General features: G+C 48.7%; 1 protein-coding gene across 1 annotated transcript in view; it reads right to left on the bottom strand.

Annotated features, from left to right (window-relative positions):
* The window catches only part of paplna (papilin a, proteoglycan-like sulfated glycoprotein), a 126826-nt gene that overhangs the window by 60901 nt on the left and 38038 nt on the right, over window positions 1-27887 (bottom strand). Inside the window, exons 8-9 of the mRNA XM_041847385.2 lie at window positions 24535-24658; window positions 21275-21355 (exon numbers count right to left, since the gene is read on the bottom strand). Of these exons, the coding sequence (XP_041703319.2) occupies window positions 21275-21355; window positions 24535-24658 (205 nt within the window). The remainder of the gene's footprint in view (window positions 1-21274; window positions 21356-24534; window positions 24659-27887) is intronic.

Genomic DNA, 27887 nt, shown 5'->3' with positions numbered 1-27887 from the left:
CAGTCAGGTTCTTAATGGCTGATGATAGACACAGTAGCCTTGGTTAGAGTCACAGTCAGGTTCTTAACGACTGATGATCTACACAGTAGCCTTGGTTAGAGTCACAGTCAGGTTCTTAACGGCTGATGACAGACACAGTAGCCTTGGTTAGAGTCACAGCCAGGTTCTTAACGGCTGATGACAGACACAGTAGCCTTGGTTAGAGTCACAGTCAGGTTCTTAACGGCTGATGATAGACACAGTAGCCTTGGTTAGAGTCACAGTCAGGTTCTTAAAGGCTGATGATAGACACAGTAGCCTTGGTTAGAGTCACAGTCAGGTTCTTAACGGCTGATGACAGACACAGTAGCCTTGGTTAGAGTCACAGTCAGGTTCTTAACGGCTGATGATATACACAGTAGCCTTGGTTAGAGTCACAGTCAGGTTCTTAACGGCTGATGACAGACACAGTAGCCTTGGTTAGAGTCACAGCCAGGTTCTTAACGGCTGATGAAAGACACAGTAGCCTTGGTTAGAGTCACAGCCAGGTTCTTAACGGCTGATGACAGACACAGTAGCCTTGGTTAGAGTCACAGTCAGGTTCTTAATGGTTGATGATAGACACAGTAGCCTTGGTTAGAGTCACAGTCAGGTTCTTAACGGCTGATGATAGACACAGTAGCCTTGGTTAGAGTCACAGTCAGGTTCTTAACGGCTGATGACAGACACAGTAGCCTTGGTTAGAGTCACAGTCAGGTTCTTAACGGCTGATGACAGACACAGTAGCCTTGGTTAGAGTCACAGTCAGGTTCTTAACGGCTGATGATATACACAGTAGCCTTGGTTAGAGTCACAGTCAGGTTCTTAACGGCTGATGACAGACACAGTAGCCTTGGTTAGAGTCACAGTCAGGTTCTTAACGGCTGATGATAGACACAGTAGCCTTGGTTAGAGTCACAGTCAGGTTCTTAACGGCTGATGACAGACACAGTAGCCTTGGTTAGAGTCACAGTCAGGTTCTTAACGGTTGATGATAGACACAGTAGCCTTGGTTAGAGTCACAGTCAGGTTCTTAACGGCTGACGATAGAAACAGTAGCCTTGGTTAGAGTCTCAGTCAGGTTCTTAACGGCTGATGATAGACACAGTAGCCTTGGTTAGAGTCACAGCCAGGTTCTTAACGGCTGATGACAGACACAGTAGCCTTGGTTAGAGTCACAGTCAGGTTCTTAATGGTTGATGATAGACACAGTAGCCTTGGTTAGAGTCACAGTCAGGTTTTTAACGGCTGATGATAGACACAGTAGCCTTGGTTAGAGTCACAGTCAGGTTCTTAACGGCTGATGACAGACACAGTAGCCTTGGTTAGAGTCACAGTCAGGTTCTTAACGGCTGATGACAGACACAGTAGCCTTGGTTAGAGTCACAGTAAGGTTCTTAACGGCTGATGATATACACAGTAGCCTTGGTTAGAGTCACAGTCAGGTTCTTAATGGCTGATGACAGACACAGTAGCCTTGGTTAGAGTCACAGTCAGGTTCTTAATGGCTGATGATAGACACAGTAGCCTTGGTTAGAGTCACAGTCAGGTTCTTAACGGCTGATGACAGACACAGTAGCCTTGGTTAGAGTCACAGTCAGGTTCTTAACGGTTGATGATAGACACAGTAGCCTTGGTTAGAGTCACAGTCAGGTTCTTAACGGTTGATGATAGACACAGTAGCCTTGGTTAGAGTCACAGTCAGGTTCTTAATGGCTGATTATAGACACAGTAGCCTTGGTTAGAGTCACAGTCAGGTTCTTAATGGCTGATGATAGACACAGTAGCCTTGGTTAGAGTCACAGTCAGGTTCTTAACGGCTGATGATAGACACAGTAGCCTTGGTTAGAGTCACAGTCAGGTTCTTAACGGCTGATGACAGACACAGTAGCCTTGGTTAGAGTCACAGTCAGGTTCTTAACGGCTGATGACAGACACAGTAGCCTTGGTTAGAGTCACGGTCAGGTTCTTAATGGCTGATGATAGACACAGTAGCCTTGGTTAGAGTCACAGTCAGGTTCTTAATGGCTGATGACAGACACAGTAGCCTTGGTTAGAGTCACAGTCAGGTTCTTAACGGCTGATGACAGACACTGTAGCCTTGGTTAGAGTCACAGTCAGGTTCTTAACGGCTGATGACAGACACAGTAGCCTTGGTTAGAGTCACAGTCAGGTTCTTAACGGCTGATGACAAACACAGTAGCCTTGGTTAGAGTCACAGTCAGGTTCTTAACGGCTGATGACAGACACAGTAGCCTTGGTTAGAGTCACAGTCAGGTTCTTAACGGCTGATGATAGACACAGTAGCCTTGGTTAGAGTCACAGTCAGGTTCTTAACGGCTGATGACAGACACAGTAGCCTTGGTTAGAGTCACAGTCAGGTTCTTAACGGCTGATGACAGACACAGTAGCCTTGGTTAGAGTCACAGTCAGGTTCTTAACGGCTGATGACAGACACAGTAGCCTTAGTTAGAGTCACAGTCAGGTTCTTAACGGTTGATGATAGACACAGTAGCCTTGGTTAGAGTCACAGCCAGGTTCTTAACGGCTGATGACAGACACAGTAGCCTTGGTTAGAGTCACAGTCAGGTTCTTAACGGCTGATGACAGACACAGTGGCCTTGGTTAGAGTCACAGCCAGGATCTTAACGGCTGATGACAGACACAGTAGCCTTGGTTAGAGTCACAGTCAGGTTCTTAACGGCTGATGACAGACACAGTAGCCTTGGTTAGAGTCACAGCCAGGTTCTTAACGGCTGATGACAGACACCGTAGCCTTGGTTAGAGTCACAGTCAGGTTCTTAATGGCTGATGATAGACACAGTAGCCTTGGTTAGAGTCACAGTCAGGTTCTTAACGGCTGATGATAGACACAGTAGCCTTGGTTAGAGTCACAGTCAGGTTCTTAACGGCTGATGACAGACACAGTAGCCTTGGTTAGAGTCACAGCCAGGTTCTTAACGGCTGATGACAGACACAGTAGCCTTGGTTAGAGTCACAGTCAGGTTCTTAACGGCTGATGATAGACACAGTAGCCTTGGTTAGAGTCACAGTCAGGTTCTTAAAGGCTGATGATAGACACAGTAGCCTTGGTTAGAGTCACAGTCAGGTTCTTAACGGCTGATGACAGACACAGTAGCCTTGGTTAGAGTCACAGTCAGGTTCTTAACAGCTGATGATAGACACAGTAGCCTTGGTTAGAGTCACAGTCAGGTTCTTAACGGCTGATGACAGACACAGTAGCCTTGGTTAGAGTCACAGCCAGGTTCTTAACGGCTGATGAGAGACACAGTAGCCTTGGTTAGAGTCACAGCCAGGTTCTTAACGGCTGATGACAGACACAGTAGCCTTGGTTAGAGTCACAGTCAGGTTCTTAATGGTTGATGATAGACACAGTAGCCTTGGTTAGAGTCACAGTCAGGTTCTTAACGGCTGATGATAGACACAGTAGCCTTGGTTAGAGTCACAGTCAATTTCTTAACGGCTGACGATAGACACAGTAGCCTTGGTTAGAGTCTCAGTCAGGTTCTTAACGGCTGATGATAGAACACAGTAGCCTTGGTTAGAGTCACAGTCAGGTTCTTAACGGCTGATGACAGACACAGTAGCCTTGGTTAGAGTCACAGTCAGGTTCTTAACGGCTGATGACAGACACAGTAGCCTTAGTTAGAGTCACAGTCAGGTTCTTAACGGCTGATGATAGACACAGTAGCCTTGGTTAGAGTCACAGTCAGGTTCTTAACGGCTGATGACAGACACAGTAGCCTTGGTTAGAGTCACAGTCAGGTTCTTAACGGCTGATGACAGACACAGTAGCCTTGGTTAGAGTCACAGTCAGGTTCTTAACGGCTGATGACAGACACAGTAGCCTTGGTTAGAGTCACAGTCAGGTTCTTAACGGCTGATGATAGACACAGTAGCCTTGGTTAGAGTCACAGTCAGGTTCTTAATGGTTGATGACAGACACAGTAGCCTTGGTTAGAGTCACAGTCAGGTTCTTAACGGCTGATGATATACACAGTAGCCTTGGTTAGAGTCACAGTCAGGTTCTTAACGGCTGATGACAGACAAAGTAGCCTTGGTTCGAGTCACAGTCAGGTTCTTAATGGCTGATGACAGACACAGTAGCCTTGGTTAGAGTCACAGTCAGGTTCTTAACGGCTGATGATAGACACAGTAGCCTTGGTTAGAGTCACAGTCAGGTTCTTAACGGCTGATGATATACACAGTAGCCTTGGTTAGAGTCACAGTCAGGTTCTTAATGGCTGATGACAGACACAGTAGCCTTGGTTAGAGTCACAGTCAGGTTCTTAATGGCTGATGATAGACACAGAAGCCTTGGTTAGAGTCACAGTCAGGTTCTTAACGGCTGATGACAGACACAGTAGCCTTGGTTAGAGTCACAGTCAGGTTCTTAACGGCTGATGACCGACACAGTAGCCTTGGTTAGAGTCACAGCCAGGTTCTTAACGGCTGATGACAGACACCGTAGCCTTGGTTAGAGTCACAGTCAGGTTCTTAATGGCTGATGATAGACACAGTAGCCTTGGTTAGAGTCACAGTCAGGTTCTTAACGACTGATGATCTACACAGTAGCCTTGGTTAGAGTCACAGTCAGGTTCTTAACGGCTGATGACAGACACAGTAGCCTTGGTTAGAGTCACAGCCAGGTTCTTAACGGCTGATGACAGACACAGTAGCCTTGGTTAGAGTCACAGTCAGGTTCTTAACGGCTGATGATAGACACAGTGCCTTGGTTAGAGTCACAGTCAGGTTCTTAAAGGCTGATGATAGACACAGTAGCATTGGTTAGAGTCACAGTCAGGTTCTTAACGGCTGATGACAGACACAGTAGCCTTGGTTAGAGTCACAGTCAGGTTCTTAACGGCTGATGATATACACAGTAGCCTTGGTTAGAGTCACAGTCAGGTTCTTAACGGCTGATGACAGACACAGTAGCCTTGGTTAGAGTCACAGCCAGGTTCTTAACGGCTGATGAAAGACACAGTAGCCTTGGTTAGAGTCACAGCCAGGTTCTTAACGGCTGATGACAGACACAGTAGCCTTGGTTAGAGTCACAGTCAGGTTCTTAATGGTTGATGATAGACACAGTAGCCTTGGTTAGAGTCACAGTCAGGTTCTTAACGGCTGATGATAGACACAGTAGCCTTGGTTAGAGTCACAGTCAGGTTCTTAACGGCTGATGACAGACACAGTAGCCTTGGTTAGAGTCACAGTCAGGTTCTTAACGGCTGATGACAGACACAGTAGCCTTGGTTAGAGTCACAGTCAGGTTCTTAACGGCTGATGATATACACAGTAGCCTTGGTTAGAGTCACAGTCAGGTTCTTAACGGCTGATGACAGACACAGTAGCCTTGGTTAGAGTCACAGTCAGGTTCTTAACGGCTGATGATAGACACAGTAGCCTTGGTTAGAGTCACAGTCAGGTTCTTAACGGCTGATGACAGACACAGTAGCCTTGGTTAGAGTCACAGTCAGGTTCTTAACGGTTGATGATAGACACAGTAGCCTTGGTTAGAGTCACAGTCAGGTTCTTAACGGCTGACGATAGACACAGTAGCCTTGGTTAGAGTCTCAGTCAGGTTCTTAACGGCTGATGATAGACACAGTAGCCTTGGTTAGAGTCACAGCCAGGTTCTTAACGGCTGATGACAGACACAGTAGCCTTGGTTAGAGTCACAGTCAGGTTCTTAATGGTTGATGATAGACACAGTAGCCTTGGTTAGAGTCACAGTCAGGTTTTTAACGGCTGATGATAGACACAGTAGCCTTGGTTAGAGTCACAGTCAGGTTCTTAACGGCTGATGACAGACACAGTAGCCTTGGTTAGAGTCACAGTCAGGTTCTTAACGGCTGATGACAGACACAGTAGCCTTGGTTAGAGTCACAGTAAGGTTCTTAACGGCTGATGATATACACAGTAGCCTTGGTTAGAGTCACAGTCAGGTTCTTAATGGCTGATGACAGACACAGTAGCCTTGGTTAGAGTCACAGTCAGGTTCTTAATGGCTGATGATAGACACAGTAGCCTTGGTTAGAGTCACAGTCAGGTTCTTAACGGCTGATGACAGACACAGTAGCCTTGGTTAGAGTCACAGTCAGGTTCTTAACGGTTGATGATAGACACAGTAGCCTTGGTTAGAGTCACAGTCAGGTTCTTAACGGTTGATGATAGACACAGTAGCCTTGGTTAGAGTCACAGTCAGGTTCTTAATGGCTGATTATAGACACAGTAGCCTTGGTTAGAGTCACAGTCAGGTTCTTAATGGCTGATGATAGACACAGTAGCCTTGGTTAGAGTCACAGTCAGGTTCTTAACGGCTGATGATAGACACAGTAGCCTTGGTTAGAGTCACAGTCAGGTTCTTAACGGCTGATGACAGACACAGTAGCCTTGGTTAGAGTCACAGTCAGGTTCTTAACGGCTGATGACAGACACAGTAGCCTTGGTTAGAGTCACGGTCAGGTTCTTAATGGCTGATGATAGACACAGTAGCCTTGGTTAGAGTCACAGTCAGGTTCTTAATGGCTGATGACAGACACAGTAGCCTTGGTTAGAGTCACAGTCAGGTTCTTAACGGCTGATGACAGACACTGTAGCCTTGGTTAGAGTCACAGTCAGGTTCTTAACGGCTGATGACAGACACAGTAGCCTTGGTTAGAGTCACAGTCAGGTTCTTAACGGCTGATGACAAACACAGTAGCCTTGGTTAGAGTCACAGTCAGGTTCTTAACGGCTGATGACAGACACAGTAGCCTTGGTTAGAGTCACAGTCAGGTTCTTAACGGCTGATGATAGACACAGTAGCCTTGGTTAGAGTCACAGTCAGGTTCTTAACGGCTGATGACAGACACAGTAGCCTTGGTTAGAGTCACAGTCAGGTTCTTAACGGCTGATGACAGACACAGTAGCCTTGGTTAGAGTCACAGTCAGGTTCTTAACGGCTGATGACAGACACAGTAGCCTTGGTTAGAGTCACAGTCAGGTTCTTAACGGTTGATGATAGACACAGTAGCCTTGGTTAGAGTCACAGCCAGGTTCTTAACGGCTGATGACAGACACAGTAGCCTTGGTTAGAGTCACAGTCAGGTTCTTAACGGCTGATGACAGACACAGTGGCCTTGGTTAGAGTCACAGCCAGGATCTTAACGGCTGATGACAGACACAGTAGCCTTGGTTAGAGTCACAGTCAGGTTCTTAACGGCTGATGACAGACACAGTAGCCTTGGTTAGAGTCACAGTCAGGTTCTTAACGGCTGATGACAGACACAGTAGCCTTGGTTAGAGTCACAGTCAGGTTCTTAACGGCTGATGACAGACACAGTAGCCTTGGTTAGAGTCACAGTCAGGTTCTTAACGGCTGATGACAGACACAGTAGCCTTGGTTAGAGTCACAGTCAGGTTCTTAACGGCTGATGACAGACACAGTAGCCTTGGTTAGAGTCACAGTAAGGTTCTTAACGGCTGATGATAGACACAGTAGCCTTGGTTAGAGTCACAGTCAGGTTCTTAACGGCTGATGACAGACACAGTAGCCTTGGTTAGAGTCACAGTCAGGTTCTTAACGGCTGATGACAGACACAGTAGCCTTGGTTAGAGTCACAGTCAGGTTCTTAACGGCTGATGACAGACACAGTAGCCTTGGTTAGAGTCACAGTCAGGTTCTTAACGGCTGATGATAGACACAGTAGCCTTGGTTAGAGTCACAGTCAGGTTCTTAACGGCTGATGATAGACACAGTAGCCTTGGTTAGAGTCACAATCAGGTTCTTAATGGTTGATGATAGACACAGTAGCATTGGTTAGAGTCACAGTCAGGTTCTTAACGGCTGATGATAGACACAGTAGCCTTGGTTAGAGTCACAGTCAGGTTCTTAACGGCTGATGATAGACACAGTAGCCTTGGTTAGAGTCACAATCAGGTTCTTAATGGTTGATGATAGACACAGTAGCATTGGTTAGAGTCACAGTCAGGTTCTTAACGGCTGATGATAGACACAGTAGCCTTGGTTAGAGTCACAGTCAGGTTCTTAACGGCTGATGATAGACACAGTAGCCTTGGTTAGAGTCACAGTCAGGTTCTTAACGGCTGATGACAGACACAGTAGCCTTGGTTAGAGTCACAGTCAGGTTCTTAACGGCTGATGACAGACACAGTAGCCTTGGTTAGAGTCACAGTCAGGTTCTTAACGGCTGATGACAGACACAGTAGCCTTGGTTAGAGTCACAGTCCGGTTCTTAACGGCTGATGACAGACACAGTAGCCTTGGTTAGAGTCACAGCCAGGTTCTTAACGGCTGATGACAGACACAGTAGCCTTGGTTAGAGTCACAGTCAGGTTCTTAACGGCTGATGACAGACACAGTAGCCTTGGTTAGAGTCACAGCCAGGTTCTTAACGGCTGATGATAGACACAGTAGCCTTGGTTAGAGTCACAGTCAGGTTCTTAACGGCTGATGATAGACACAGTAGCCTTGGTTAGAGTCACAGCCAGGTTCTTAACGGCTGATGATAGACACAGTAGCCTTGGTTAGAGTCACAGCCAGGTTCTTAACGGTTGATGATAGACACAGTAGCATTGGTTAGAGTCACAGTCAGGTTCTTAACGGCTGATGATAGACACAGTAGCCTTGGTTAGAGTCACAGTCAGGTTCTTAACGGCTGATGATAGACACAGTAGCCTTGGTTAGAGTCACAATCAGGTTCTTAATGGTTGATGATAGACACAGTAGCATTGGTTAGAGTCACAGTCAGGTTCTTAACGGCTGATGATAGACACAGTAGCCTTGGTTAGAGTCACAGTCAGGTTCTTAATGGCTGATGACAGACACAGTAGCCTTGGTTAGAGTCACAGTCAGGTTCTTAACAGCTGATGACAGACACAGTAGCCTTGGTTAGAGTCACAGTCAGGTTCTTAACGGCTGATGACAGACACAGTAGCCTTGGTTAGAGTCACAGTCAGGTTCTTAACGGCTGATGACAGACACAGTAGCCTTGGTTAGAGTCACAGTCAGGTTCTTAACGGCTGATGACAGACACAGTAGCCTTGGTTAGAGTCACAGTCAGGTTCTTAACGGCTGATGATAGACACAGTAGCCTTGGTTAGAGTCACAGTCAGGTTCTTAAACGCTGATGATAGACACAGTAGCCTTGGTTAGAGTCACAGTCAGGTTCTTAACGGCTGATGACAGACACAGTAGCCTTGGTTAGAGTCACAGTCAGGTTCTTAACGGCTGATGATATACACAGTAGCCTTGGTTAGAGTCACAGTCAGGTTCTTAACGGCTGATGACAGACACAGTAGCCTTGGTTAGAGTCACAGCCAGGTTCTTAACGGCTGATGAAAGACACAGTAGCCTTGGTTAGAGTCACAGCCAGGTTCTTAACGGCTGATGACAGACACAGTAGCCTTGGTTAGAGTCACAGTCAGGTTCTTAACGGCTGATGACAGACACAGTAGCCTTGGTTAGATTCACAGCCAGGTTCTTAACGGCTGATGAAAGACACAGTAGCCTTGGTTAGAGTCACAGCCAGGTTCTTAACGGCTGATGACAGACACAGTAGCCTTGGTTAGAGTCACAGTCAGGTTCTTAATGGTTGATGATAGACACAGTAGCCTTGGTTAGAGTCACAGTCAGGTTCTTAACGGCTGATGATAGACACAGTATCCTTGGTTAGAGTCACAGTCAGGTTCTTAACGGCTGACGATAGACACAGTAGCCTTGGTTAGAGTCTCAGTCAGGTTCTTAACGGCTGATGATAGACACAGTAGCCTTGGTTAGAGTCACAGTCAGGTTCTTAACGGCTGATGACAGACACAGTAGCCTTGGTTAGAGTCACAGTCAGGTTCTTAATGGCTGATGACAGACACAGTAGCCTTGGTTAGAGTCACAGTCAGGTTCTTAACGGCTGATGATAGACACAGTAGCCTTGGTTAGAGTCACAGTCAGGTTCTTAACGGCTGATGACAGACACAGTAGCCTTGGTTAGAGTCACAGTCAGGTTCTTAACGGCTGATGACAGACACAGTAGCCTTGGTTAGAGTCACAGTCAGGTTCTTAACGGCTGATGACAGACACAGTAGCCTTGGTTAGAGTCACAGTCAGGTTCTTAACGGCTGATGATAGACACAGTAGCCTTGGTTAGAGTCACAGTCAGGTTCTTAATGGTTGATGACAGACACAGTAGCCTTGGTTAGAGTCACAGTCAGGTTCTTAACGGCTGATGACAGACACAGTAGCCTTGGTTAGAGTCACAGCCAGGTTCTTAACGGCTGATGACAGACACCGTAGCCTTGGTTAGAGTCACAGTCAGGTTCTTAATGGCTGATGATAGACACAGTAGCCTTGGTTAGAGTCACAGTCAGGTTCTTAACGGCTGATGATAGACACAGTAGCCTTGGTTAGAGTCACAGTCAGGTTCTTAACGGCTGATGACAGACACAGTAGCCTTGGTTAGAGTCACAGCCAGGTTCTTAACGGCTGATGACAGACACAGTAGCCTTGGTTAGAGTCACAGTCAGGTTCTTAACGGCTGATGATAGACACAGTAGCCTTGGTTAGAGTCACAGTCAGGTTCTTAAAGGCTGATGATAGACACAGTAGCCTTGGTTAGAGTCACAGTCAGGTTCTTAACGGCTGATGACAGACACAGTAGCCTTGGTTAGAGTCACAGTCAGGTTCTTAACGGCTGATGACAGACACAGTAGCCTTGGTTAGAGTCACAGCCAGGTTCTTAACGGCTGATGAGAGACACAGTAGCCTTGGTTAGAGTCACAGCCAGGTTCTTAACGGCTGATGACAGACACAGTAGCCTTGGTTAGAGTCACAGTCAGGTTCTTAATGGTTGATGATAGACACAGTAGCCTTGGTTAGAGTCACAGTCAGGTTCTTAACGGCTGATGATAGACACAGTAGCCTTGGTTAGAGTCACAGTCAATTTCTTAACGGCTGACGATAGACACAGTAGCCTTGGTTAGAGTCTCAGTCAGGTTCTTAACGGCTGATGATAGACACAGTAGCCTTGGTTAGAGTCACAGTCAGGTTCTTAACGGCTGATGACAGACACAGTAGCCTTGGTTAGAGTCACAGTCAGGTTCTTAACGGCTGATGACAGACACAGTAGCCTTGGTTAGAGTCACAGTCAGGTTCTTAACGGCTGATGATAGACACAGTAGCCTTGGTTAGAGTCACAGTCAGGTTCTTAACGGCTGATGACAGACACACAGTAGCCTTGGTTAGAGTCACAGTCAGGTTCTTAACGGCTGATGACAGACACAGTAGCCTTGGTTAGAGTCACAGTCAGGTTCTTAACGGCTGATGACAGACACAGTAGCCTTGGTTAGAGTCACAGTCAGGTTCTTAACGGCTGATGATAGACACAGTAGCCTTGGTTAGAGTCACAGTCAGGTTCTTAATGGTTGATGACAGACACAGTAGCCTTGGTTAGAGTCACAGTCAGGTTCTTAACGGCTGATGATATACACAGTAGCCTTGGTTAGAGTCACAGTCAGGTTCTTAACGGCTGATGACAGACAAAGTAGCCTTGGTTCGAGTCACAGTCAGGTTCTTAATGGCTGATGACAGACACAGTAGCCTTGGTTAGAGTCACAGTCAGGTTCTTAACGGCTGATGATAGACACAGTAGCCTTGGTTAGAGTCACAGTCAGGTTCTTAACGGCTGATGATATACACAGTAGCCTTGGTTAGAGTCACAGTCAGGTTCTTAATGGCTGATGACAGACACAGTAGCCTTGGTTAGAGTCACAGTCAGGTTCTTAATGGCTGATGATAGACACAGAAGCCTTGGTTAGAGTCACAGTCAGGTTCTTAACGGCTGATGACAGACACAGTAGCCTTGGTTAGAGTCACAGTCAGGTTCTTAACGGCTGATGACCGACACAGTAGCCTTGGTTAGAGTCACAGCCAGGTTCTTAACGGCTGATGACAGACACCGTAGCCTTGGTTAGAGTCACAGTCAGGTTCTTAATGGCTGATGATAGACACAGTAGCCTTGGTTAGAGTCACAGTCAGGTTCTTAACGACTGATGATCTACACAGTAGCCTTGGTTAGAGTCACAGTCAGGTTCTTAACGGCTGATGACAGACACAGTAGCCTTGGTTAGAGTCACAGCCAGGTTCTTAACGGCTGATGACAGACACAGTAGCCTTGGTTAGAGTCACAGTCAGGTTCTTAACGGCTGATGATAGACACAGTAGCCTTGGTTAGAGTCACAGTCAGGTTCTTAAAGGCTGATGATAGACACAGTAGCCTTGGTTAGAGTCACAGTCAGGTTCTTAACGGCTGATGACAGACACAGTAGCCTTGGTTAGAGTCACAGTCAGGTTCTTAACGGCTGATGATATACACAGTAGCCTTGGTTAGAGTCACAGTCAGGTTCTTAACGGCTGATGACAGACACAGTAGCCTTGGTTAGAGTCACAGCCAGGTTCTTAACGGCTGATGAAAGACACAGTAGCCTTGGTTAGAGTCACAGCCAGGTTCTTAACGGCTGATGACAGACACAGTAGCCTTGGTTAGAGTCACAGTCAGGTTCTTAATGGTTGATGATAGACACAGTAGCCTTGGTTAGAGTCACAGTCAGGTTCTTAACGGCTGATGATAGACACAGTAGCCTTGGTTAGAGTCACAGTCAGGTTCTTAACGGCTGATGACAGACACAGTAGCCTTGGTTAGAGTCACAGTCAGGTTCTTAACGGCTGATGACAGACACAGTAGCCTTGGTTAGAGTCACAGTCAGGTTCTTAACGGCTGATGATATACACAGTAGCCTTGGTTAGAGTCACAGTCAGGTTCTTAACGGCTGATGACAGACACAGTAGCCTTGGTTAGAGTCACAGTCAGGTTCTTAACGGCTGATGATAGACACAGTAGCCTTGGTTAGAGTCACAGTCAGGTTCTTAACGGCTGATGACAGACACAGTAGCCTTGGTTAGAGTCACAGTCAGGTTCTTAACGGTTGATGATAGACACAGTAGCCTTGGTTAGAGTCACAGTCAGGTTCTTAACGGCTGACGATAGAAACAGTAGCCTTGGTTAGAGTCTCAGTCAGGTTCTTAACGGGCTGATGATAGACACAGTAGCCTTGGTTAGAGTCACAGCCAGGTTCTTAACGGCTGATGACAGACACAGTAGCCTTGGTTAGAGTCACAGTCAGGTTCTTAATGGTTGATGATAGACACAGTAGCCTTGGTTAGAGTCACAGTCAGGTTTTTAACGGCTGATGATAGACACAGTAGCCTTGGTTAGAGTCACAGTCAGGTTCTTAACGGCTGATGACAGACACAGTAGCCTTGGTTAGAGTCACAGTCAGGTTCTTAACGGCTGATGACAGACACAGTAGCCTTGGTTAGAGTCACAGTAAGGTTCTTAACGGCTGATGATATACACAGTAGCCTTGGTTAGAGTCACAGTCAGGTTCTTAATGGCTGATGACAGACACAGTAGCCTTGGTTAGAAGTCACAGTCAGGTTCTTAATGGCTGATGATAGACACAGTAGCCTTGGTTAGAGTCACAGTCAGGTTCTTAACGGCTGATGACAGACACAGTAGCCTTGGTTAGAGTCACAGTCAGGTTCTTAACGGTTGATGATAGACACAGTAGCCTTGGTTAGAGTCACAGTCAGGTTCTTAACGGTTGATGATAGACACAGTAGCCTTGGTTAGAGTCACAGTCAGGTTCTTAATGGCTGATTATAGACACAGTAGCCTTGGTTAGAGTCACAGTCAGGTTCTTAATGGCTGATGATAGACACAGTAGCCTTGGTTAGAGTCACAGTCAGGTTCTTAACGGCTGATGATAGACACAGTAGCCTTGGTTAGAGTCACAGTCAGGTTCTTAACGGCTGATGACAGACACAGTAGCCTTGGTTAGAGTCACAGTCAGGTTCTTAACGGCTGATGACAGACACAGTAGCCTTGGTTAGAGTCACGGTCAGGTTCTTAATGGCTGATGATAGACACAGTAGCCTTGGTTAGAGTCACAGTCAGGTTCTTAATGGCTGATGACAGACACAGTAGCCTTGGTTAGAGTCACAGTCAGGTTCTTAACGGCTGATGACAGACACTGTAGCCTTGGTTAGAGTCACAGTCAGGTTCTTAACGGCTGATGACAGACACAGTAGCCTTGGTTAGAGTCACAGTCAGGTTCTTAACGGCTGATGACAAACACAGTAGCCTTGGTTAGAGTCACAGTCAGGTTCTTAACGGCTGATGACAGACACAGTAGCCTTGGTTAGAGTCACAGTCAGGTTCTTAACGGCTGATGATAGACACAGTAGCCTTGGTTAGAGTCACAGTCAGGTTCTTAACGGCTGATGACAGACACAGTAGCCTTGGTTAGAGTCACAGTCAGGTTCTTAACGGCTGATGACAGACACAGTAGCCTTGGTTAGAGTCACAGTCAGGTTCTTAACGGCTGATGACAGACACAGTAGCCTTAGTTAGAGTCACAGTCAGGTTCTTAACGGTTGATGATAGACACAGTAGCCTTGGTTAGAGTCACAGCCAGGTTCTTAACGGCTGATGACAGACACAGTAGCCTTGGTTAGAGTCACAGTCAGGTTCTTAACGGCTGATGACAGACACAGTGGCCTTGGTTAGAGTCACAGCCAGGATCTTAACGGCTGATGACAGACACAGTAGCCTTGGTTAGAGTCACAGTCAGGTTCTTAACGGCTGATGACAGACACAGTAGCCTTGGTTAGAGTCACAGCCAGGTTCTTAACGGCTGATGACAGACACCGAGCCTTGGTTAGAGTCACAGTCAGGTTCTTAATGGCTGATGATAGACACAGTAGCCTTGGTTAGAGTCACAGTCAGGTTCTTAACGGCTGATGATAGACACAGTAGCCTTGGTTAGAGTCACAGTCAGGTTCTTAACGGCTGATGACAGACACAGTAGCCTTGGTTAGAGTCACAGCCAGGTTCTTAACGGCTGATGACAGACACAGTAGCCTTGGTTAGAGTCACAGTCAGGTTCTTAACGGCTGATGATAGACACAGTAGCCTTGGTTAGAGTCACAGTCAGGTTCTTAAAGGCTGATGATAGACACAGTAGCCTTGGTTAGAGTCACAGTCAGGTTCTTAACGGCTGATGACAGACACAGTAGCCTTGGTTAGGAGTCACAGTCAGGTTCTTAACAGCTGATGATAGACACAGTAGCCTTGGTTAGAGTCACAGTCAGGTTCTTAACGGCTGATGACAGACACAGTAGCCTTGGTTAGAGTCACAGCCAGGTTCTTAACGGCTGATGAGAGACACAGTAGCCTTGGTTAGAGTCACAGCCAGGTTCTTAACGGCTGATGACAGACACAGTAGCCTTAGTTAGAGTCACAGTCAGGTTCTTAATGGTTGATGATAGACACAGTAGCCTTGGTTAGAGTCACAGTCAGGTTCTTAACGGCTGATGATAGACACAGTAGCCTTGGTTAGAGTCACAGTCAATTTCTTAACGGCTGACGATAGACACAGTAGCCTTGGTTAGAGTCTCAGTCAGGTTCTTAACGGCTGATGATAGACACAGTAGCCTTGGTTAGAGTCACAGTCAGGTTCTTAACGGCTGATGACAGACACAGTAGCCTTGGTTAGAGTCACAGTCAGGTTCTTAACGGCTGATGACAGACACAGTAGCCTTGGTTAGAGTCACAGTCAGGTTCTTAACGGCTGATGATAGACACAGTAGCCTTGGTTAGAGTCACAGTCAGGTTCTTAACGGCTGATGACAGACACAGTAGCCTTGGTTAGAGTCACAGTCAGGTTCTTAACGGCTGATGACAGACACAGTAGCCTGGTTAGAGTCACAGTCAGGTTCTTAACGGCTGATGACAGACACAGTAGCCTTGGTTAGAGTCACAGTCAGGTTCTTAACGGCTGATGATAGACACAGTAGCCTTGGTTAGAGTCACAGTCAGGTTCTTAATGGTTGATGACAGACACAGTAGCCTTGGTTAGAGTCACAGTCAGGTTCTTAACGGCTGATGATATACACAGTAGCCTTGGTTAGAGTCACAGTCAGGTTCTTAACGGCTGATGACAGACAAAGTAGCCTTGGTTCGAGTCACAGTCAGGTTCTTAATGGCTGATGACAGACACAGTAGCCTTGGTTAGAGTCACAGTCAGGTTCTTAACGGCTGATGATAGACACAGTAGCCTTGGTTAGAGTCACAGTCAGGTTCTTAACGGCTGATGATATACACAGTAGCCTTGGTTAGAGTCACAGTCAGGTTCTTAATGGCTGATGACAGACACAGTAGCCTTGGTTAGAGTCACAGTCAGGTTCTTAATGGCTGATGATAGACACAGAAGCCTTGGTTAGAGTCACAGTCAGGTTCTTAACGGCTGATGACAGACACAGTAGCCTTGGTTAGAGTCACAGTCAGGTTCTTAACGGCTGATGACCGACACAGTAGCCTTGGTTAGAGTCACAGCCAGGTTCTTAACGGCTGATGACAGACACCGTAGCCTTGGTTAGAGTCACAGTCAGGTTCTTAATGGCTGATGATAGACACAGTAGCCTTGGTTAGAGTCACAGTCAGGTTCTTAACGACTGATGATCTACACAGTAGCCTTGGTTAGAGTCACAGTCAGGTTCTTAACGGCTGATGACAGACACAGTAGCCTTGGTTAGAGTCACAGCCAGGTTCTTAACGGCTGATGACAGACACAGTAGCCTTGGTTAGAGTCACAGTCAGGTTCTTAACGGCTGATGATAGACACAGTAGCCTTGGTTAGAGTCACAGTCAGGTTCTTAAAGGCTGATGATAGACACAGTAGCATTGGTTAGAGTCACAGTCAGGTTCTTAACGGCTGATGACAGACACAGTAGCCTTGGTTAGAGTCACAGTCAGGTTCTTAACGGCTGATGATATACACAGTAGCCTTGGTTAGAGTCACAGTCAGGTTCTTAACGGCTGATGACAGACACAGTAGCCTTGGTTAGAGTCACAGCCAGGTTCTTAACGGCTGATGAAAGACACAGTAGCCTTGGTTAGAGTCACAGCCAGGTTCTTAACGGCTGATGACAGACACAGTAGCCTTGGTTAGAGTCACAGTCAGGTTCTTAATGGTTGATGATAGACACAGTAGCCTTGGTTAGAGTCACAGTCAGGTTCTTAACGGCTGATGATAGACACAGTAGCCTTGGTTAGAGTCACAGTCAGGTTCTTAACGGCTGATGACAGACACAGTAGCCTTGGTTAGAGTCACAGTCAGGTTCTTAACGGCTGATGACAGACACAGTAGCCTTGGTTAGAGTCACAGTCAGGTTCTTAACGGCTGATGATATACACAGTAGCCTTGGTTAGAGTCACAGTCAGGTTCTTAACGGCTGATGACAGACACAGTAGCCTTGGTTAGAGTCACAGTCAGGTTCTTAACGGCTGATGATAGACACAGTAGCCTTGGTTAGAGTCACAGTCAGGTTCTTAACGGCTGATGACAGACACAGTAGCCTTGGTTAGAGTCACAGTCAGGTTCTTAACGGTTGATGATAGACACAGTAGCCTTGGTTAGAGTCACAGTCAGGTTCTTAACGGCTGACGATAGACACAGTAGCCTTGGTTAGAGTCTCAGTCAGGTTCTTAACGGCTGATGATAGACACAGTAGCCTTGGTTAGAGTCACAGCCAGGTTCTTAACGGCTGATGACAGACACAGTAGCCTTGGTTAGAGTCACAGTCAGGTTCTTAATGGTTGATGATAGACACAGTAGCCTTGGTTAGAGTCACAGTCAGGTTTTTAACGGCTGATGATAGACACAGTAGCCTTGGTTAGAGTCACAGTCAGGTTCTTAACGGCTGATGACAGACACAGTAGCCTTGGTTAGAGTCACAGTCAGGTTCTTAACGGCTGATGACAGACACAGTAGCCTTGGTTAGAGTCACAGTAAGGTTCTTAACGGCTGATGATATACACAGTAGCCTTGGTTAGAGTCACAGTCAGGTTCTTAATGGCTGATGACAGACACAGTAGCCTTGGTTAGAGTCACAGTCAGGTTCTTAATGGCTGATGATAGACACAGTAGCCTTGGTTAGAGTCACAGTCAGGTTCTTAACGGCTGATGACAGACACAGTAGCCTTGGTTAGAGTCACAGTCAGGTTCTTAACGGTTGATGATAGACACAGTAGCCTTGGTTAGAGTCACAGTCAGGTTCTTAACGGTTGATGATAGACACAGTAGCCTTGGTTAGAGTCACAGTCAGGTTCTTAATGGCTGATTATAGACACAGTAGCCTTGGTTAGAGTCACAGTCAGGTTCTTAATGGCTGATGATAGACACAGTAGCCTTGGTTAGAGTCACAGTCAGGTTCTTAACGGCTGATGATAGACACAGTAGCCTTGGTTAGAGTCACAGTCAGGTTCTTAACGGCTGATGACAGACACAGTAGCCTTGGTTAGAGTCACAGTCAGGTTCTTAACGGCTGATGACAGACACAGTAGCCTTGGTTAGAGTCACGGTCAGGTTCTTAATGGCTGATGATAGACACAGTAGCCTTGGTTAGAGTCACAGTCAGGTTCTTAATGGCTGATGACAGACACAGTAGCCTTGGTTAGAGTCACAGTCAGGTTCTTAACGGCTGATGACAGACACTGTAGCCTTGGTTAGAGTCACAGTCAGGTTCTTAACGGCTGATGACAGACACAGTAGCCTTGGTTAGAGTCACAGTCAGGTTCTTAACGGCTGATGACAAACACAGTAGCCTTGGTTAGAGTCACAGTCAGGTTCTTAACGGCTGATGACAGACACAGTAGCCTTGGTTAGAGTCACAGTCAGGTTCTTAACGGCTGATGATAGACACAGTAGCCTTGGTTAGAGTCACAGTCAGGTTCTTAACGGCTGATGACAGACACAGTAGCCTTGGTTAGAGTCACAGTCAGGTTCTTAACGGCTGATGACAGACACAGTAGCCTTGGTTAGAGTCACAGTCAGGTTCTTAACGGCTGATGACAGACACAGTAGCCTTGGTTAGAGTCACAGTCAGGTTCTTAACGGTTGATGATAGACACAGTAGCCTTGGTTAGGAGTCACAGCCAGGTTCTTAACGGCTGATGACAGACACAGTAGCCTTGGTTAGAGTCACAGTCAGGTTCTTAACGGCTGATGACAGACACAGTGGCCTTGGTTAGAGTCACAGCCAGGATCTTAACGGCTGATGACAGACACAGTAGCCTTGGTTAGAGTCACAGTCAGGTTCTTAACGGCTGATGACAGACACAGTAGCCTTGGTTAGAGTCACAGTCAGGTTCTTAACGGCTGATGACAGACACAGTAGCCTTGGTTAGAGTCACAGTCAGGTTCTTAACGGCTGATGACAGACACAGTAGCCTTGGTTAGAGTCACAGTCAGGTTCTTAACGGCTGATGACAGACACAGTAGCCTTGGTTAGAGTCACAGTCAGGTTCTTAACGGCTGATGACAGACACAGTAGCCTTGGTTAGAGTCACAGTAAGGTTCTTAACGGCTGATGATAGACACAGTAGCCTTGGTTAGAGTCACAGTCAGGTTCTTAACGGCTGATGACAGACACAGTAGCCTTGGTTAGAGTCACAGTCAGGTTCTTAACGGCTGATGACAGACACAGTAGCCTTGGTTAGAGTCACAGTCAGGTTCTTAACGGCTGATGACAGACACAGTAGCCTTGGTTAGAGTCACAGTCAGGTTCTTAACGGCTGATGATAGACACAGTAGCCTTGGTTAGAGTCACAGTCAGGTTCTTAACGGCTGATGATAGACACAGTAGCCTTGGTTAGAGTCACAATCAGGTTCTTAATGGTTGATGATAGACACAGTAGCATTGGTTAGAGTCACAGTCAGGTTCTTAACGGCTGATGATAGACACAGTAGCCTTGGTTAGAGTCACAGTCAGGTTCTTAACGGCTGATGATAGACACAGTAGCCTTGGTTAGAGTCACAATCAGGTTCTTAATGGTTGATGATAGACACAGTAGCATTGGTTAGAGTCACAGTCAGGTTCTTAACGGCTGATGATAGACACAGTAGCCTTGGTTAGAGTCACAGTCAGGTTCTTAACGGCTGATGATAGACACAGTAGCCTTGGTTAGAGTCACAGTCAGGTTCTTAACGGCTGATGACAGACACAGTAGCCTTGGTTAGAGTCACAGTCAGGTTCTTAACGGCTGATGACAGACACAGTAGCCTTGGTTAGAGTCACAGTCAGGTTCTTAACGGCTGATGACAGACACAGTAGCCTTGGTTAGAGTCACAGTCCGGTTCTTAACGGCTGATGACAGACACAGTAGCCTTGGTTAGAGTCACAGCCAGGTTCTTAACGGCTGATGACAGACACAGTAGCCTTGGTTAGAGTCACAGTCAGGTTCTTAACGGCTGATGACAGACACAGTAGCCTTGGTTAGAGTCACAGCCAGGTTCTTAACGGCTGATGATAGACACAGTAGCCTTGGTTAGAGTCACAGTCAGGTTCTTAACGGCTGATGATAGACACAGTAGCCTTGGTTAGAGTCACAGCCAGGTTCTTAACGGCTGATGATAGACACAGTAGCCTTGGTTAGAGTCACAGCCAGGTTCTTAACGGTTGATGATAGACACAGTAGCATTGGTTAGAGTCACAGTCAGGTTCTTAACGGCTGATGATAGACACAGTAGCCTTGGTTAGAGTCACAGTCAGGTTCTTAACGGCTGATGATAGACACAGTAGCCTTGGTTAGAGTCACAATCAGGTTCTTAATGGTTGATGATAGACACAGTAGCATTGGTTAGAGTCACAGTCAGGTTCTTAACGGCTGATGATAGACACAGTAGCCTTGGTTAGAGTCACAGTCAGGTTCTTAATGGCTGATGACAGACACAGTAGCCTTGGTTAGAGTCACAGTCAGGTTCTTAACAGCTGATGACAGACACAGTAGCCTTGGTTAGAGTCACAGTCAGGTTCTTAACGGCTGATGACAGACACAGTAGCCTTGGTTAGAGTCACAGTCAGGTTCTTAACGGCTGATGACAGACACAGTAGCCTTGGTTAGAGTCTTAGTCATTAAATAGAGTTGTCCTCTACATACTCATTTCATGTTGTCATGATAAGTTTGAACTCCTCTTTTACTGTCCAATTACAAGGTCACTGAGGTCACTGACGCCTCACTGATCTTAATTACATTAAATGTACAGGACAGTTGATAGCTATGTCGTCTGTCTAGCCTAACCATTAAACATCCAGTCGTCCAAGGAATTAAGGACTCACCCAGGTAGTTACGAGTGGCAACAGTCTCTCTGATGCGGATGGAGGTGGCTCCCACAGGGATGATGAACATCTGGTTATACCCTGGGAGGGAGGAGAACAGGAGAGATAGAACACCTGGTTATACCCTGGGAGGGAGGAGAACAGGAGAGATAGAACACCTGGTTATACCCTGGGAGGGAGGAGAACAGGAGAGATAGAACACCTGGTTATACCCTGGGAGGGAGGAGAACAGGAGAGATAGAACACCTGGTTATACCCTGGGAGGGAGGAGAACAGGAGAGATAGAACACCTGGTTATACCCTGGGAGGGGAGGAGAACAGGAGAGATAGAACACCTGGTTATACCCTGGGAGGGAGGAGAACAGGAGAGATAGAACACCTGGTTATACCCTGGGAGGGAGGAGAACAGGAGAGATAGAACACCTGGTTATACCCTGGGAGGGAGGAGAACAGGAGAGATAGAACACCTGGTTATACCCTGGGAGGGAGGAGAACAGGAGAGATAGAACACCTGGTTATACCCTGGGAGGGAGGAGAACAGGAGAGATAGAACACCTGGTTATACCCTGGGAGGGAGGAGAACAGGAGAGATAGAACACCTGAGTTATACCCTGGGAGGGAGGAGAACAGGAGAGATAGAACACCTGGTTATACCCTGGGAGGGAGGAGAACAGGAGAGATAGAACACCTGGTTATACCCTGGGAGGGAGGAGAACAGGAGAGATAGAACACCTGGTTATACCCTGGGAGGGAGGAGAACAGGAGAGATAGAACACCTGGTTATACCCTGGGAGGGAGGAGAACAGGAGAGATAGAACACCTGGTTATACCCCTGGGAGGGAGGAGAACAGGAGAGATAGAACACCTGGTTATACCCTGGGGAGGGAGGAGAACAGGAGAGATAGAACACCTGGTTATACCCTGGGAGGGAGGAGAACAGGAGAAATAGAACACCTGGTTATACCCCTGGGAGGGAGGAGAACAGGAGAGAGTAGAACACCTGGTTATACCCTGGGAGGGAGGAGAACAGGAGAGATATAACACCTGGTTATACCCTGGGAGGGAGGAGAACAGGAGAGATAGAACACCTGAGTTATACCCTGGGTGGGAGGAGAACAGGAGAGATAGAACACCTGGTTATACCCTGGGAGGGAGGAGAACAGGAGAGATAGAACACCTGGTTATACCCTGGGAGGGAGGAGAACAGGAGAGATAGAACACCTGGTTATACCCTGGGAGGGGAGGAGAACAGGAGAGATAGAACACCTGGTTATACCCTGGGAGGGAGGAGAACAGGAGAGATAGAACACCTGGTTATACCCTGGGTGGGAGGAGAACAGGAGAGATAGAACACCTGGTTATACCCTGGGAGGGAGGAGAACAGGAGAGATAGAACACCTGGTTATACCCTGGGAGGGAGGAGAACAGGAGAGATAGAACACCTGGTTATACCCTGGGAGGGAGGAGAACAGGAGAGATAGAACACCTGGTTATACCCTGGGAGGGAGGAGAACAGGAGAAATAGAACACCTGGTTATACCCTGGGAGGGAGGAGAACAGGAGAGATAGAACACCTGGTTATACCCTGGGGAGGGAGGAGAACAGGAGAGATAGAACACCTGGTTATACCCTGGGAGGGAGGAGAACAGGAGAGATATAACACCTGGTTATACCCTGGGAGGGGAGGAGAACAGGAGAGATAGAACACCTGGTTATACCCTGGGTGGGAGGAGAACAGGAGAGATAGAACACCTGGTTATACCCCTGGGAGGGAGGAGAACAGGAGAGATAGAACACCTGGTTATACCCTGGGAGGGAGGAGAACAGGAGAGATAGAACACCTGGTTATACCCTGGGAGGGAGGAGAACAGGAGAGATAGAACACCTGGTTATACCCTGGGAGGGGAGGAGAACAGGAGAGATAGAACACCTGGTTATACCCTGGGAGGGAGGAGAACAGGAGAGATAGAACACCTGGTTATACCCTGGGAGGGAGGAGAACAGGAGAGATAGAACACCTGGTTATACCCTGGGGAGGGAGGAGAACAGGAGAGATAGAACACCTGGTTATACCCTGGGAGGGAGGAGAACAGGAGAGATAGAACACCTGGTTATACCCTGGGAGGGAGGAGAACAGGAGAGATAGAACACCTGGTTATACCCTGGGAGGGAGGAGAACAGGAGAGATAGAACACCTGGTTATACCCTGGGAGGGGAGGAGAACAGGAGAGATAGAACACCTGGTTATACCCTGGGAGGGAGGAGAACAGGAGAGATAGAACACCTGGTTATACCCTGGGAGGGAGGAGAACAGGAGAGATAGAACACCTGGTTATACCCTGGGAGGGAGGAGAACAGGAGAGATAGAACACCTGGTTATACCCTGGGTGGGAGGAGAACAGGAGAGATAGAACACCTGGTTATACCCTGGGAGGGAGGAGAACAGGAGAGATAGAACACCTGGTTATACCCTGGGAGGGAGGAGAACAGGAGAGATAGAACACCTGGTTATACCCCGGGAGGGAGGAGAACAGGAGAGATAGAACATCTGGTTATACCCTGGGAGGGAGGAGAACAGGAGAGATAGAACACCTGGTTATACCCTGGGAGGGAGGAGAACAGGAGAGATAGAACACCTGGTTATACCCTGGGAGGGAGGAGAACAGGAGAGATAGAACACCTGGTTGATACCCTGGGAGGGAGGAGAACAGGAGAGATAGAACACCTGGTTATACCCTGGGAGGGAGGAGAACAGGAGAGATAGAACACCTGGTTATACCCTGGGAGGGAGGAGAACAGGAGAGATAGAACACCTGGTTATACCCTGGGAGGGAGGAGAACAGGAGAGATAGAACACCTGGTTATACCCTGGGTGGGAAGGGACACAAGGGGGAGACAAAACACATCAGTGGACAGCCAGAGTTACTACAGTTGCGGACACTAAAACTATCGCTAGAAGACGCTGTTGAGCAAAGGTATTCTGTTGTTCTGCCAATACCACAGCATGAACTTTTTAGAGCCAACAACTGCACCATGGGGAATCACTACCATCATTGGAAATGTGAGGTGAAAGGGACAATCTGCAGGGTTGCAAAATTACAGTAACTTTCAAAACATTCCCAGGTTTTCCAGAAATCCTGGTCGGATTTGCTACTTATTCCATTATGATTCTAGGAATCTTCTAAACTGGATTTCTGGAAACTTTTCTGGGACATTTGGGAAAGTTAGCAGAATTTTGCAACCCCTAATCCGTACCTTACCTTTGGGCAGGTTGTTCATATTGAAGGTGCTCCTGATAGGGTAGCAGGACTGTCCGTTGCCCCCACACTGCAGACAGTGGTCCTCCTGCTGGGGGGATTCCAGCATGTTGTCACAGCCAAGACGCTGCAGGGGGGAGGGGGGCAGAGAGAGGGAGAGAGACAAGGACATGGGTTAGACAGATAGGAGGAGGGGGGGAGGGGGCAGAGAGAGGGAGAGAGACAAGGACATGGGTTAGACAGATAGGAGGAGGGGGAGGGGGCAGAGAGAGGGAGAGAGACAAGGACATGGGTTAGACGGATAGGAGGAACTGGAGGGGGGGGGGAGGGGGGAGGGGGGAGAGAGAGGGAGAGAGACAAGGACATGGGTTAGACAGATAGGAGGAGGGGGAGGGGGCAGAGAGAGGGGAGAGAGACAAGGACATGGGGTTAGACGGAGGGGGAGGGGGAGGGAGGGCAGAGAGGAGGGAGAGAGACAAGGACATGGGTTAGACGGATAGGAGGAGGGGGAGGGGGAGGGGCAGAGAGAGGGAGAGAGACAAGGACATAGTTAGACGGAGGGGGAGGGGGAGGGGGAGGGGGCAGAGAGAGGGAGAGAGACAAGGACATGGGTTAGACTTGATAGGAGGATGGGGAGGGGGAGGGGGGCAGAGAGAGGGAGAGAGACAAGGACATGGGTTAGACAGATAGGAGGAGGGAGGGGGGCAGAGAGAGGGAGAGAGACAAGGACATGGGTTAGACAGATAGGAGGAGGGGGGAGGGGGCAGAGAGAGGGAGAGAGACAAGGACATGGGTTAGACGGATAGGAGGGAGGGGGGAGGGGGGAGGGGGCAGAGAGAGGGAGAGAGACAAGGACATGGGTTAGACAGATAGGAGGAGGGGGGAGGGGCAGAGAGAGGGAGAGAGACAAGGACATGGGTTACACGGATAGGAGGAACTGGAGGGAGGGGGCAGAGAGAGGGAGAGAGACAAGGACATGGGTTAGACAGATAGGAGGAACTGGAGGGGGGAGGGGGCAGAGAGAGGGAGAGAGACAAGGACATGGGTTAGACGGATAGGAGGAGGGGGGAGGGGGCAGAGAGAGGGAGAGAGACAAGGACATGGGTTAGACAGATAGGAGGAGGGGGGAGGGGGCAGAGAGAGGGAGAGAGACAGGGTATGTTAGACAGATAGGAGGGGAGGGGCAGAGAGAGGGAGAGAGACAAGGACAAGGGGTAGCAGAGGAGGGGGAGGGGGAGGGGAGGGGGCAGAGAGAGGGAGAGAGACAAGGACATGGGTTAGACAGATAGGAGGAGGGGGAGGGGGCAGAGAGAGGGAGAGAGACAAGGACATGGGTTAGACGGATAGGAGGAACTGGAGGGGGGAGGGGGCAGAGAGAGGGAGAGAGACAAGGACATGGGTTAGACAGATAGGAGGAACTGGAGGGGGAGGGGGAGGGGGCAGAGAGAGGGAGAGAGACAAGGACATGGGTTAGACGGATAGGAGGAGGGGGGAGGGGGCAGAGAGAGGGAGAGAGACAAGGACATGGGTTAGACAGATAGGAGGAACTGGAGGGGGAGGGGGGAGGGGGAGGGGGCAGAGAGACGGAGAGAGACAAGGACATGGGTTAGACAGATAGGAGGAACTGGAGGGGGGGGGGGAGGGGGAGGGGGCAGAGAGAGGGAGAGAGACAAGGACATGGGTTAGACGGATAGGAGGAACTGGAGGGGGGGGGGGAGGGGGCAGAGAGAGGGAGAGAGACAAGGACATGGGTTAGACGGATAGGAGGAACTGGAGGGGGGAGGGGACAGAGAGAGGGAGAGAGACAAGGACATGGGTTAGACGGATAGGAGGAACTGGAGGGGGGAGGGGGGAGGGGGCAGAGAGAGGGAGAGAGACAAGGACATGGGTTAGACAGATAGGAGGAACTGGAGGGGGGAGGGGGGCAGAGAGAGGGAGAGAGACAAGGAATGGGTTAGACGGGATAGGAGGAACGGAGGAGGGAGGAGGAGAGAGAGGGAGAGAGACAAGGACATGGGTTAGACAGATAGGAGGAACTGGAGGGGGAGGGGGAGGGGACAGAGAGAGGGAGAGAGACAAGGACATGGGTTAGACTGGATAGGAGGAACTGGAGGAGGGCAGAGAGAGGGAGAGAGACAAGGACATGGGTTAGACTGGATAGGAGGAACTGGAGGGGGAGGGGGAGGGACAGAGAGAGGGAGAGAGACAAGGACATGGGTTAGACAGATAGGAGGAACTGGAGGGGGAGGGGGAGGGACAGAGAGAGGGAGAGAGACAAGGACATGGGTTAGACAGATAGGAGGAACTGGAGGAGGGGGAGGACAGAGAGAGGGAGAGAGACAAGGACATGGGTTAGACAGATAGGAGGAACTGGAGGGGGAGGGGGAGGGACAGAGAGAGGGAGAGAGACAAGGACATGGGTTAGACAGATAGGAGGAACTGGAGGGGGGGGGGAGGGACAGAGAGAGGAGAGAGACAAGGACATGGGTTAGACAGATAGGAGGAACTGGAGGGAGGGGGAGGGACAGAGAGAGGGAGAGAGACAAGGACATGGGTTAGACAGATAGGAGGAACTGGAGGGGGGAGGGGGGAGGGGAAAGAGAGAGGGAGAGAGACAAGGACATGGGTTAGACAGATAGGAGGAACTGGAGGGGGAGGGGGCAGAGAGAGGGAGAGAGACAAGGACATGGGTTAGACGGATAGGAGGAACTGGAGGGGAGGGGGGCAGAGAGGGAGAGAGACAAGGACATGGGTTAGACAGATAGGAGGAACTGGAGGGGGGAGGGGGGGGGGGACAGAGAGAGGGAGAGAGACAAGGACATGGGTTAGACAGATAGGAGGAACTGAGGGGGGAGGGAGGGGGCAGAGAGAGGGAGAGAGACAAGGACATGGGTTAGACAGATAGGAGGAACTGGAGGGAGGGGGGAGAGAGAGGGAGAGAGACAAGGACATGGGTTAGACTGATAGGAGGAGGGGGAGGGAGGGGCAGAGAGAGGGAGAGAGACAAGGACATGGGTTAGACGGATAGGAGGAACTGGAGGGGGGAGGAGGGAGGGGACAGAGAGAGGGAGAGAGACAAGGACATGGGTTAGACGGATAGGAGGAGGGGGGAGGGGGCAGAGAGAGGGAGAGAGACAAGGACATGGGTTAGACGGATAGGAGGAACTGGAGGGGGGAGGGGGAGGGGGGAGAGAGAGGGAGAGAGACAAGGACAGGGGTTAGACAGATAGGAGGAACTGAGGGGGAGGGGGGCAGAGAGAGGAGAGAGACAAGGACATAGGTTAGACAGATAGGAGGAACTGGAGGGGGAGGGGCAGAGAGAGGAGAGAGACAAGGACATGGGTTAGACGGATAGG

The sequence above is a fragment of the Coregonus clupeaformis genome, chromosome 25 (assembly GCF_020615455.1).
Source record: "Coregonus clupeaformis isolate EN_2021a chromosome 25, ASM2061545v1, whole genome shotgun sequence".
Taxonomy (NCBI): Eukaryota; Metazoa; Chordata; class Actinopteri; order Salmoniformes; family Salmonidae; genus Coregonus; species Coregonus clupeaformis.
Note: the sequence above shows the minus strand (reverse complement) of the source record. Positions and strands in the feature narration are given on the sequence as shown.